At 34.0% G+C, this 14,078-nt stretch overlaps 1 protein-coding gene across 2 annotated transcripts in view; it reads right to left on the bottom strand.

Annotated features, from left to right (window-relative positions):
- Positions 1-363: 363 nt before the first annotated feature.
- LOC143229869 (uncharacterized) overlaps positions 364-14,078 on the bottom strand; it is a 74,920-nt gene continuing 61,205 nt past the window's right edge. For both annotated transcript variants that reach the window (XM_076462727.1, XM_076462728.1), the window contains exons 10-13: positions 12,984-13,135; positions 10,135-12,513; positions 3,730-3,878; positions 364-2,258 (exon numbers count right to left, since the gene is read on the bottom strand). In XM_076462727.1, coding sequence (XP_076318842.1) covers positions 12,385-12,513; positions 12,984-13,135 — 281 coding nt within the window. In that variant the 3' untranslated portion in view covers positions 364-2,258; positions 3,730-3,878; positions 10,135-12,384. The remainder of the gene's footprint in view (positions 2,259-3,729; positions 3,879-10,134; positions 12,514-12,983; positions 13,136-14,078) is intronic.

The raw sequence follows: 14,078 nt of genomic DNA, 5'->3' as shown, positions 1-14,078 counted from the left end.
CATGTCACTACAGCAGTTATTTGTTGATTTATCTAGTAGAAATAAGAAATTTTAACAAGCAGTAGTATTCTTATGTTAGATGGTAATTTATCTGCAATCTGCATTTTTTAAACCACATGATGTTTACTCCTTATAATGCAAGTACGTGTACTTTCAAAGCAAATTTCTAAATGATTAAATTTTTATTCTCTAATTCACTATTGTACTTTACATTTAAATACACAATACAGCCTACAGTTTGAAATAGATTAATACAAATCCATATGGACTTATTCACATGGAATGAAAATACTGTACCATTTAAAATTAAAGCAGATATTAACAGAAAGTAGGGAAAAAGTGCTGCCAGACTAAAGCTATTTCAAAAGAATTTTTTTTATTCAAGTTGGAAATTAATAATGTATTCTAATCCTTTGTGAATTTTTAACTTCCATTTTTGAGTTGTCAAGATGAAAAGACATACCAAATATACACAATTGTCAAGTACCACATATAAAATGTGCCCATTACTCAAAATAAACTAATTGATGCATTAAGACATCTTTATCACAACAACCAGAATAAAGCAGCAGAGATGAACACCTAACATATATCACCTTGCTTTACAAACATATAATTGTATATAAATTGATCAAATTTCAAGTGTAAAACTACCAAAAACAGTTATTCTTTACCACAACTTAGAAAGGGGTAATTATCGGTAAGAAATATTACAACATGCACTTTCAAACAATTAGAGTGCTTCCAACAACAGAATTTGTTTTGTACGTACAAACACACACGTTTATTTACTTTTTAATTATTTTATAAAACTGTTCACGTGTATTAAACTTTTACATATTTCACATCTCCATGTAATCTTGATGGGTTATTATTTCTGTTAACACTGGCAAAAATATTCCAGTTAAATTGTTATCCTTTATAATGGTGGAAACAGAAGGTACTTACTTTCAGTTATCTTGTGAAAAGGATAGCAATCTGGTGTACTGAACTTAATTAAATATTTTATACAAAATAGAAACTGCACACAAGTTGAAGTTTGGCTAAAATGTAACTAGATAAGATCTCCAAGTGGAATACTGATTAACTGGTAGTTGTTTTAACACATTTCTTAGACTGCTAACAATGGTCCCATGCTATCCAGGTATAATGAATGACAAACTATTTTCAAAACACAACTTTAAATCCAAGAACCACCCCATAAATTAATATTTGGAAACTAAAGGAATCACATGGTGACTGACCAGAACATTAGGGTATGATAAATAGTTTCTCACTTTACTTTTTCTACATTTTACAAACTTTATTTTTACTGGATTATTAATATTACCAAGAATGTAATCATAAAGTGCAACAAAATGAAGATTAAGTGCTTTTCTTATTGGCCATCCTCAAGGGAAAATATTACCCAGTGAGGTTGCTATTAAAAATTATAGCCTAAACACAGATGGAAGTTTAAGAAATTACCAAATAATATACTGATTTACTTTTATATATAGTTAATAAAAGGACTCAAAAAGTAAATCATTATTTCAAAAGTTAAACCCACATCCTTTTTTCTTTATGACTCCCAATTTCTATTAACAACAAACTTTCCTCACAAAGTTTTGTGTTGTCAGTGACAAATAGACAGCTAGTACTAACAAAATTTCACATTATTTAAAATTTACCAAAAGAATTAACTAAGCATGTTAAAAGCCTGTTAGTCACATGAAATTTGCTATTGGTAGCTCTCTCAACATTCAGATGCAAGATTTTATTCTATCAACTTTTTCTCTTTACGTTCACTTTCCAAACATCAATTCTTTTTGTAAAACACCATTACTCTGAGCACTTGACACTAGATTCCTTTTTCTAAATAGCTTGTGATCCTTGCAATATCGAATTCTGTCTCATTCAGGTATGAGCTTGATCACCATTAGACAATGTTTTTCCACTGCTGACATGAGCACAATTAAAAGACTTCTTTTCATAGGTCCTCATGGAAGATCTGTCAAACGTATCACTATCCACAGATCTGTCATTATTCTTCTTTTTTGGAATGAAAGTAGAAGAATTAAAAGCCTGTTTGTTTCCCAGATATCCCCTGGTGGTAGAATGTGCAGATAAAGGTCGACTAGCTCTTGGACTAGGGCTGGATGATCTCTGTTGGTTAGGATTTCCATCTGCACTATCAAAAAATACTGACATTCTAATTGGTGACTTCCTTATGCAGCAGTTTTTGGAGAGGTGATCTAACCTATCAATTTCAGGTGTTTCTGAAAGATACTTTAGAATTGTATTAAAAGAAGCAGAAAAAAAACCCTTAAAAATACAGTACTATATAAACACATTCCTAGCTCTAGAGAGAAAAAAAAACCTTACTTCAAATTAAGATATTTCATTCAAATAATATCATTAATTTTTACACACTTTAATAAATAGTCTTGGTTTTAGTTTGAAGTGTTTGATTCACACATAATGCATTAACAAATAAAACTGATAATTAGTCTAGTCTCTACTACTGCTTGGCTTAACTCTAAGTTCAAATCATTTTTAACCAAAATATATTGATAACAGCACATGAGAATAGTGTATGCATTTGTTTTTATTTATGTACTGCATCAGGTATGTGTTTAATTATTTTAAGCATTTATAACTGATGTAAGAATAATATTAGAAAGTGCATTTTATAACCCTATCATATTAATATGAAAATAAATAATTCTGAACAGAAAGGCACATGCACACTAATATATAAATTAATAACACAAACGTTGTACCTGCTGGATCCAATGAATAGAACAAACTGTAAAGGTAAATTCTAAACACTCAAAACATCTGTACTTAAATGAATAATAGAAATAATATGGAACTTGTTTTTGTGTTGTTCAAACTCCAAACCAGAGAAAAGTTTAATATAAAGTAATGCAAGTTTGAAATATATATAATCTTTCTTCTAATAAAATTAATGTTTAACACAATAGCTTCAAAAATTGAGGATTTTGGTTCGTGTTTTTTAAATATTTTCATGAGAATATATGAAAGTATACATCAAATTAATAAGAGTAAAGAGCTACTAATTTAAATTGGAAATCATGTCTTAAGTCTCTGGTGACTTATAAGCTCATTTTATGACTTTCACTTTCCCAATTCTACAGTGTTTTGGTTTCTACACTGAGGACTTTTCCTATTTAAAGTGAAAATTGCAAACTAATCTGTTTTTTTATTAGCTAGCATGGTCCTGCAATATTAGTCAGAGTTTAAAAAAGTAAATACAACAACTTTGAGTTGGAGTTCAGAAGTCAAAATGACATTATAAAAATAAGCAAGAACAATCCATTTAAGCCACAAAATTTACTACGTCTACACTGCCTAAAATACACTTGTAACAAAACTGTATGGTGAAGATTGTTTCATCTTCTATATCCATGTCTTAATATTATTGGACAATCAAGTTTCAAACATTTTGCAATTTAGTCCAGAATGATGGAGGATTCTTTCATTTGTACACTTTAGGTGTTAAAAGAACATCCAAATTTTGAAATATAAAATAAATCTACATGTTATATAAAATACATAAACTCATATAATGAATAATTGAAAAGTGCAGTAATAAGCAGTGTCAGCCTTTATCAGCTCAACTAAATTAATAGACTCATCTATCTTTCTCTCTTAAAAACATTTCTAAATCCAAGAAGACTAACACAAATTAAACAAACTTTAGATTGTGGTCACTTAGTTACATACCATCTATTGAATTGTTAAGTAAGATACTGGTTTCCATGCTTTGCTTTAATTTCCATTGGAGCTCTTCGTTCTCCATAGACAACCTCTTACTGACCTTGGATTCTTTCTCAAAGCTTTCCTTCAGTTTTTGTTGTTCACATGATAAGTGGCTGCAACGTGATATATAATAAAATATTGAAAATTTCACAAATATAAACGACATAACCAGGTGTTATACTCTTACAACACTGTATTTACTCTCTGAAAGAGAAATGAGGCACATGAACAGTGCTGTATACATTAAACAATAGTGTTTAGTATACACAAATGATGTGTTTATTATGTTATATATTAACTGATCTATTGAATAGTTTGTTAGAACTTGTATTTCAATGTCGCAAAAAATGTTCTAACTTTCCACTTCAGCAGAAATGGTTGTTTTGAAATATGTATCCTAGAACCTAGTCAGAGAAGCTGAAAATAAATTTTAAGTTCAAATATTTAATTCCTAATGGTAAGAACATCTGGATTAATTATAAACACTTCTTTTAGTTCATGTTATAGACCAGATTCCTTCTCTTTGATATTCACAATTTTTGCATTAGTGTCATTAAAATATTAAAAGATTTTCTATACTTTACAAATTCAAATGTCTTCACAAAAGTCATTTCTTTAGATATTGCATACATGCACTCACACACACACACACGAGTCAAGTTTTCATTCTACGTACAAACAATTATACAGAAATCTATATTTAATCTAAGTTTAGAATGTATGTTACAGTTACTTTAATATAATCTAAAGATTTTTTTATTATACAAACATTGCACTAACTGATTCTCTGAAAATTAACACTTTAATTAATTAAAAATGTATTTCCAATAATACTTACTTCCTTTCACACTACAGCTTTTACTTAACTGCCAGATTTCTTCCTGTCCCCATGTGAACATTGGTCTGATCTTTTTTCTCACTTGCTCCAGTCTTTTTCAACCTACTCAACTGCCCTTGGTGTTATTTGTGTCGTGAAACTCTCCACTTATGTCACTGCTATATCCCACATTGATGACTAGAGCAATTGGACTACAATATTGCGAGTGGATTCCAACTTTTAATCATAAAATAATGCATTCCAAGCCACTAGAATTACAATGAGAAGGTAAGCAACACTGAAGTGAACAAACCTTCTTCTCAATTTGAAAAAGACTGAAACACAACCCCCAGCTCCAAATATGGGATCCTGTATGCCATACTCAACCTCAGAAAACAGAACTTATCCAGTTTGAAATTATAAACACTGTCTTCACTCACTAGTTGAAGTGTACAAAGTAGATTCCTCATGTCTCTAGAATTAAGGAGAGGATGTGGAATAAATTGTTCTCAACCAAGAACCCAGGATGGGACCACTCTGCATTTAGAATTATGAGTAGAAAGTGGAACCTCTTTCATGAAACATCTACTGAGCCAATATTGATCAAATGGAAGGGCCACACTCAATCCAAACAAATAATTTAGCATCAAATATGAACCAGTATTACAAGCAGGCTTCCATATAGATTAGTGTCTCTCCTACGAACATCTGCAAATAAAATATTCAATGATCCAAGTAGGAGAGCCCCACAACTTAGCTTTCTTCTCCAAGAGAGGAGGAAAAGCCTCTATTCATAATTCCAGTAACTGGAAACCGAGTGTAGCAAGAACTCCCTTGTTCCAACAGTAGAATCTAGAGAATGCGCCTTGGGAAGTCCTAAAGGATATTACAATAGGTAAATCAAGAATCTGAAACTTTTAAAATCAAACTAACCCAAATTTATTCAATCCAACGATTGGAAGAATTGGCAGAATAGAGATATTGCCAGATTGTGCAAATAATATGGTATAAAAGTATTGGAGAAGGTCCACATACCAGCCTGCAAATGTCCTCCCCTGTGGGCAATTCAACTGGGCCATTAAAGACAAAAATGTGATGAAACTGATTAGACACGACTTGCAGAAGTCTCATCACCTTCAAAGTTGACCCAGAATAAACAGTATGGGTCAATTTTGTATTCGCTTTGTCTATGTAACTATGAATAAATCCTGGGAAATTGAATGATTCCAGCGAATAAAAAGCCTCAGTATCAAACATCTCTTAAAAGCATTAAGGTGGGCAGCAAAACCTTCAAGGCCCTCACTGGACATAAAGATTAATATCTGATTGGCCATAGAAGTGAAAATAATGATCAAATGATTTGGAGAAAAAAAGAAGTATCCCTTCTCTGGCTACCAGCGTCTTAGAGACGAAGAACTAGTCTGAAGACGTACCCAGAATGATAAGGTCCTGTGTACACTCAGCACAAACCTAGGGTAACATGTGAATTGTATAAAAAGCCTGCTGTTATAATCCTATCCTATTTTGCTGGAATGCATCTATCATCAAAGTCTGATTTCCAGTACTTAGGTGTTCCAGTGAGTGGCCAAACCAAGTTATCAATATTTTAAAATAAAAGCAAGTCAAAGAGGAAAACCTTGTTATTCAACATATATTCTGTTGAGAAAATCTGTTTAGTTCGAGACACTTGATCTGCCACCGAAAACGTCACCATGGCAAGCCAGTTTGGTAATATAATAGGAATGGTTCGAAAATAGTCCTGAACCAAGTACTCCCTTAACGAAAAATGCCGTACACTACCATTAAATTATCGAAGTGAATCCTCAGAATTTTCCTCTTAATAAGCATAGGTCAAGAGACATCACCTTTTGAAGAGCAAGGAGGTCTAAAACCTCAAATTTTCAAAAGCAGACGTGTTCTTTGGGAGTTGGAATATGCTCCCATTGTAGGTTCAACAAACATGGCAGACAAGGCATGTAATCGGACAGAAAACATTCCATCATAAACCACAACGTGAGTGGATGGAGGAAAACTGAGTATTCACTTCCAAACTTTTCAGTCAAGTAAGGTGCAGGCTCAAAAACAACTGGCAAAAGACAAAACATCACAAAGCCAATGGACCAACTGAAGAAAAGGAGCCCGGTGCAGCTTATCCCAAAGTGACCTGATGAGAAGCCATCATAATAAAGGAGGGCGCAAGGAAAATCTAATCTCACTTCTCTCTAAAGGTGTGCAAGATCACCCTCAATTGCAGTCTCAGAGTCCCTCGAGAGAAGCAAACACTAAGCTAAATATATGTCTCATTGTCCTCATGAAAATCATCGACAGTTTCAACTGAGAATAAGTCCCCCGCCAATTATCAACACTAGCTAACACTAAGAATTCTCAAAGTATCTCCAAAAATTGTAGTATGGAGAATCCTATTATTGAATGCTTTGTCAAGAAAAGGTGGTAACATCATCTGAATGAGGTGCTTACATAAAGTACCAGAAGACATTGACAGAGATGAAGAGTATCACGAGACAAATAACGCTAAAGATAATTAAGTGGAGTACAAGACTGGAGAAAGCGAGAACAAAAAAAAAATCAATGCTTAGGTAGGTAGAGGAAGAAACCGTAGAATTCGAGTAATAGCTTTAGTGTGAGAAGAGAAGTGTGTTTTGGAAATCAAATTGTAATAGATATACAACTAGATAATAAAAATTTTCATTGAAGGACAAATATAAATACTCATAATACATGCAAACTGTTGAAAACTGTAACAAAAATTATTACTGCAGAAGATTTAATTTATTTAAATCATTCAAAAAAACAGTAGCGATAGGAATAAAAATACTAAATGAAATACAGTCCTTAAAGCAACTGTACTTAATTAAATCACATAAGATTATACAAGAAAAGCTTGATCCCAACAGTTAAACTGATTCATCAGAAATGCAAAAGGCGTCACAATTTTTACAATGCTCAACAAAAAGCAGCAAGTTGTGATTTTTCTCTGACCTAATATACCTACTTACTATTTAGAAATCATATACAAGATTTTGTTTAAATACGTACATTTCTTGCTTTAATCAATCCAAAGTAAAATTTTAAATATTAAAACCACTTTCATACTTACTCATCCATACACACACATTATAATACTAAAAACATGCAAAATGCCCATTTCAGTACCAGTTACGAGATGTACTTATGCCATCCTCATCAAATCTGTTATACCTCATTAGATCGTGAAACGTCACAGATCACCAAAACATACTTAGAAACAAAATCATCGAGCCTCTGCTCTTTTGAACTGGAAAACTCCAGTTCCAAATACCTTGTAGACACTAATAAATTAAGAAAGTTGCTCAAAAGGTGCCTTAAGAGACAATCATGGATGGACAGGTGCTATACAACCACCACAGAGATAATTTGTCACCACCCGATATTGATAAGTGGAATAAATATCTGGCACCACAGATATCTGTGAAAATCAGACTAAACAAAAAATGTAGAGATTGGATTGAGGGTGAAACAGAAAAGATTGTCATCATGGTGGGTAGTTGGTTGTTTTCACAGACATAGGTGGTTCTACATAAAGACAGCAAGTGAACTATTTGGACATTCATCTTGTGGAACAACATCCTGTTGTATATGACCGATAGAGCAAGTTCTCACAAGCTCTGTGGAATGGAGTTACAAGACAAAAAAGCAAGCTTTTCTAAAAACAGTGAGCCAAATACAAACAATAGTACCTTTGTTTTTTTTTGGTTTTTTTTTGGAATTTCGCATAAAGCTACTCGAGGGCTATCTGTGCTAGCCGTCCCTAATTTAGCAGTGTAAGACTAGAGGGAAGGCAGCTAGTCATCACCACCCACCGCCAACTCTTGGGCTACTCTTTTACCAACGAAAATTGGGATTGATCACAACATTATAACGCCCCCATGGCTGGGAGGGCGAGCATGTTTGGCGCGACTCGGGGGCGAACCCGCGACCGTCAGATTACGAAGCGCACGCCTTAACACACTTGGCCATGCCGGGCCATAACAATAGTACCAACATGATATTCCCAATGAACTCCGAGGTTGTGCTGCATGACACTCAAAAGTGGTCGGTTCCCAAATTGATGGTACAAATGGAAGTGACTGAAAGGTAAGACCATCATCTGGACGTATGGCAAGACAGTGCAGAAGTTAAGATAAATGAAGAAGGTGAAAATTTTACAGGAGAAGCACCTTCATCAAATTCAGCCCAACTATACTATTAAAACATAGAACTCTTCTACACTAGGACGGTAAAACAGCAACCATGGGAGGTTTTCACCAGCATTCAGATGGAGTGCCACATGGGAAGACTATCTACTAGTACTCGCCTACATTCAAGTAAAATATCTCCTGAAACTTATTGAATTTTTTGTTTATTACAAATGCTGAAATTGTTTTTATATCATTAAAAGACACAAACGTACTTGTTTCTCATGCTTCAAAAAAGTGAGATACATTTTACAACTTTAGAAAATTCGCTAAAAAGCTGGGAAAAACAAAATTATCTAATCAATATATTATTGTTGGCTCACATGCACTACTCTTCCCAAGTGAGTAATTTTTAATCGATATAAACTTCTACTTTTACTTGAATTGTTTAACCAGAAATATATGCTAAAATAAAATATATTACCGACACAAACTCTAATGACATTCGAACTGAAACTTAATCTACAGTTCGCTTTGGCAGCAAAATATAACAAACAACGAAACTGACTAATTCTAAAGTTAACATTCTTTCATTTTATGATCAAATATTTTTAAGTAACATCAGCGTGTTCCAAACATTGGGGCATGTTGATTTTGCTGTTAAACCTCGTGAAAGTTGTTTTAATGTGGAACAGGGGAGCGCAATAGAAACTTTGCTGAGTATGTTTGTTTTAGATTTTCGAGCAAAGCTACACAAGGATTATCTGCGCTAGCCGTCCCTAATTTAGCAGTATAAGACGATAGGGAAGGCAGCTAGTCATTACCACCCACTCCCAACTCTTGTACTACTCTTTCACCAACGAATAGTGAAATTGACCATCACATTATAACGCCCCTACGTTTGGTGTGATAGGGATTCGGGCCCGCGACCCTCAGATTACGAGTCAAGTGCCTTAACCACCTGGCCATGCCGGGCCCCAACCTGCTTGAAGATCAATAACACTTCACATAAAACATCTGCAAAAGAAAGTCACACCAATATCACACCGAATCTCATGTCACCTACTATCACACCAATATTACACCGAATCTCATGTCACCTACTACTGAGATTTATTACACATTTTACATAGAAAAAAAATAACGATTTTGCATATTTGTTTGGTTGGTTATTTACATCGAGTCTTAAAACAGGCAAAATCAAAAATACTTAATATGATGTTATAAGGACCCCATTGGTAATGAATGGTTGAAAACAGTTTGATCCTTGAAGGTTCAAGTAAAACAGCTGAGTGTTAATTATAATTCTTAATGTGTACTTCATTGAACATCTCAGAAATGGTTTTTGTAGGGTTAATAAACCGTTTTGGTACTTACCGTTCAACTTCCACTTTTTGGTTTACCCTTGCTTGCAAGTCTTCATTTCTCGCTCTTAATTTCTGAACTTGCTCTTTAGCCAAGGTTAGCTCTTCTAACTGTACATCAAACCAATATCAGACAGTGATTAAACACAATCTAACATGTAATATCAGTACGTATTAAATCACAATTGTTTGTTGTTTTTACAGCAAAATCTTAAACTTCTAAAGCAACTCATGAATGCAAAAGTACAGCTGAAATGTAACGAGTTGCATATAATTAGTTGTATGGGTTGTTGTAATTTGTACAGGTACATATGCAGGTATAACACACAGTGCACTTTCATATACGTGTACACTTGCGTGGCACATGCCTGCGTAACACACGAGTGTGCATAATGTAGATGCAACATAAATGTTTTGTTTGTTTGTTTTGGAATTTCGCACAAAGCTACTCGAGGGCTATCTGTGCTAGCCGTCCCTAATTTAGCAGTGTAAGACTAGAGGGAAGGCAGCTAGTCATCACCACCCACCGCCAACTCTTGGGCTACTCTTTTACCAACAAATAGTGGTATTGACCGTCACATTATAACGCTCCCACGGCTGGGAGGGCGAGCATGTTTGGCGCGACCCTCAAATTACGAAGTGCACGCCTTAACGCGCTAGGCCATACAACATAAATGAGACAACAAGTGCAATATAGTTTCCGATTATTATTTAGTTTTGTCATTCATAGCAAACAAATAGTAACAAAAGTTATCTATTTTCGTTTCTGCACTTTTTTCAGCTTTTTAAACATTATAAAATATTTAACTTGATAGGCACTCACAATCTTAAGTTTGTAAAAACAAAAGAAACTATGTTTTAGAGCTGTACATTATTTTCTGGTTTCAATTATATCAGGTCATCCCATAAGTAACGTCCAAAAATTTGATACAGAAAGTGCATCATCATTTCTGTCTTTGTAGAAGCCTTTAATGACTAAAATATGTAGTAGGATGTGTATAAAAATGTTCAGACAAATAAAAACAACAACTAACCCAACTCCACTTTTTCCAGATCGTTAATCAAATAAGCCCTTATGAACATGGATGTGTCCGAGGAGCACATCAGGCATATAATGCGTTACAAGTTTAAAAAGGGCAATAGTGCAGCAGAAACTATAATAAACATTCAAGGTGTTTATGGTGCGGAGTTTTTCAATGAAAGAAAACTGTTTAAAGTGGTTTCAGAAGTTCAGATGAGGTGGCTACAGCTTAAATAATGCGCCACGTTCAGGTCGTACTGTTGAGTTTAACAATGACTCGCTGTTGGCTTCACTTGATGAGGACTGTGCTGTAACAGTTGAAGAACTGGCACAAAATCTTAATTCAACTCATTCAACAGTTCACAATCATTTGCAACAGCCTGAAAAGGTGTGAAAACTTGGAAAATGAGTCCTTCACGATTTGAGAAGCCAACCTCAGAGAGTAAGAGTGAACAGTTGAACTTCTCTGAACGTGACATTTTTTTTAACAAATTAGTGACTGGAGATGCAAAATGGATATTTTATAAAAATGTTAAGCACTGCAAACAACGGTTCAGTGCAGGTAAACTGGCTAAAGCACAGCCCAAAATGGATTTCCACCCTAGGAAAGTCTTGTTAAGGTTTGGTGGGATATTGTTGGTGTGATCCACTTTGAGTTGCTGCTACTCAATGTAACAATTACACAAACTTCTATTGTTAACAGAGCGCTCGAATGTTGCACTGAAATAAAAGAGGCTTGGTTTGATCAATCGTAAAGTTGTTGTGTTACACCAGGATAATGCACAGCCCCATACAGCAAGGATCACATCTACACAGATTGAAGAGCTAGACTGGGAAAAACATCCACATCCTCCTTATTCTCCAGACCTTGCCTCATCTGTTATCATCCGTTTCAAAGTTTGCAGAACTATCTTGATAGAAAAGAGCTTGGAACTCATGAAAATGTCAAAACTACCCTCTCTACATTCTTTTCCTCCAAACCCCAAGAATTTTACAGAAGTGGCATTCAGAATCTCGTGGATCGTTGGCAGGAAGTAATTATTAATAATAGAGCATATGCTATTTACTAAATAACATCAAAAGCGTTTGAAATCCTTTCTATTTTTCTGAACCTAAAATCGGACATTACTTAAGGGATGACCTGATACATAAAAGTTGATTCAGAAGAAAATTGAATATTTATACAATAAGGAACCATGTGTTAACTCAATCTTTGTGGTTTATCCAAAACACTACAGAATTTTAACTTGCATCTTTCTTCATCGTTAGATTTTCTTTCCGTAGATCCTGAATTTCGGTCTTCCTCATTTCAAGAACAAGCTTCAAACTGTCTACTTCCTTTTTCAAATCAGCTTTTTGATTTATAATCCACTACATAACCACAACAAGAACAAATCAAGATCCAGATCATTATTCATCATGTACGAGCACAACTAGCAAAATAATAAATACCAAAAATGTTATTTATTAAAAACATGAATAACAAAATAATAAGATGTTCACATGTAGTGATGTTTTAAATTTGTATATCAAAGAATGCAAGAAATGCAGACTACGTGTATTAGTAAGTATTAGTGTAAGACTACACAATTTTGCATCTTAGGGGTCACTGAAGTTTGGGTCTGTGGTCTAAGGCCTTCAAATAGTTCCTGTTGTAAACCTCAATACACAGATCGGTAAGCTGTCCATCACAAACTCTAGTGAGATACAGTTCAAAATTTATCAACAACAGTATGAGCAAAGTTCTGATTTAAAATGTTCCAAATAACCAAATGTAGTTGAACTTTGTTTTATTTTCATGAGTTTCTTCGACAATATTAAACCAGTATTATGGTGCAAACCTGTAACTTCGATTCTGAATCTTGGCTCAGTGCTTCTTCCATTGTTTCCTTCTCACGTTCTAAACTTTCAAGTTGCTGTTGAAGGTATGCCACTGTTTCTTCACGACTCTGTATGGTCGCTTTTAACTGGTCTGTAAATTTGTTTTCTAGCTCTGATAGAAAGAAAAAAAAAAAAAAACCTCGCAAATCTAAATTCTGTCAGTTTTACATTAATTAGTAATAAAACAAGCAAAGACTACAAAAACATCATTAGATTTTTCAAATTCCAGCATCCTTAACGTTCTAGCGCGAGATTATTTTTGCTTGATAATCACTATACCTATAACACTAAAATCGTAACGGAAAACTCTTAAGTAGAGGTTTTTAAAATGAAATCACTAGCTCAAAAGTTAACACACTATATGACATCTATTTATAAACTTAACACTTTAAGCATGTCTAGTACTTATCGTTTATTTTTGGTTACCTTGTAACAATCGAAGATGACATTTAGATACTTAGTTTAATAAAATCTTAGTGTTGTTTTTAAACGCATTTGGTAACACGCATTAAATTTTACCATGTGTAATGTCAGGATTTTATGTAATTAATGTTTTATTACACCCGTTATTACATCAGATGAGGCTGTCAAAGTAAGACAACTGATTTCATTATATAAAAAAGCAGGTGACGCCAGGATTCCAAATCCATAATTTACGAAGACAAGTTTCTTCAAATGGTAAACAGTTGAAATTTCATTTGAATACAGGGGAAAAAATGAAGTTATTTTGGTTTGGTTTTGAATTTCGTACAAAGCTACACGAGTGCCACCTGTGCTAAGCGTCCCTAATTTAGCAGTGTAAGACAAGAGGGATGGTAGATAGTCATCACCATTCACCGCCAACTCTTGAGCTACTCTTTTACCAACGAATAATGGGATTGACAGAATCAAGTTGTAATATGCTAAATGCAAGTAAAACACGTGTTAAAACGAATTTCTAAACATTGTAATAATCTTAAAGTCGCTGACTAGCGACAAATTCACTAATATTTATTTCGAAAAATGCTCTAAACCCACGAACTGTAATACTGTTACAGCCAGGGATATTTATTTTG

Source organism: Tachypleus tridentatus, chromosome 10 (assembly GCF_004210375.1).
Source record: "Tachypleus tridentatus isolate NWPU-2018 chromosome 10, ASM421037v1, whole genome shotgun sequence".
NCBI classification, from domain to species: domain Eukaryota; kingdom Metazoa; phylum Arthropoda; class Merostomata; order Xiphosura; family Limulidae; genus Tachypleus; species Tachypleus tridentatus.
Note: the sequence above shows the minus strand (reverse complement) of the source record. Positions and strands in the feature narration are given on the sequence as shown.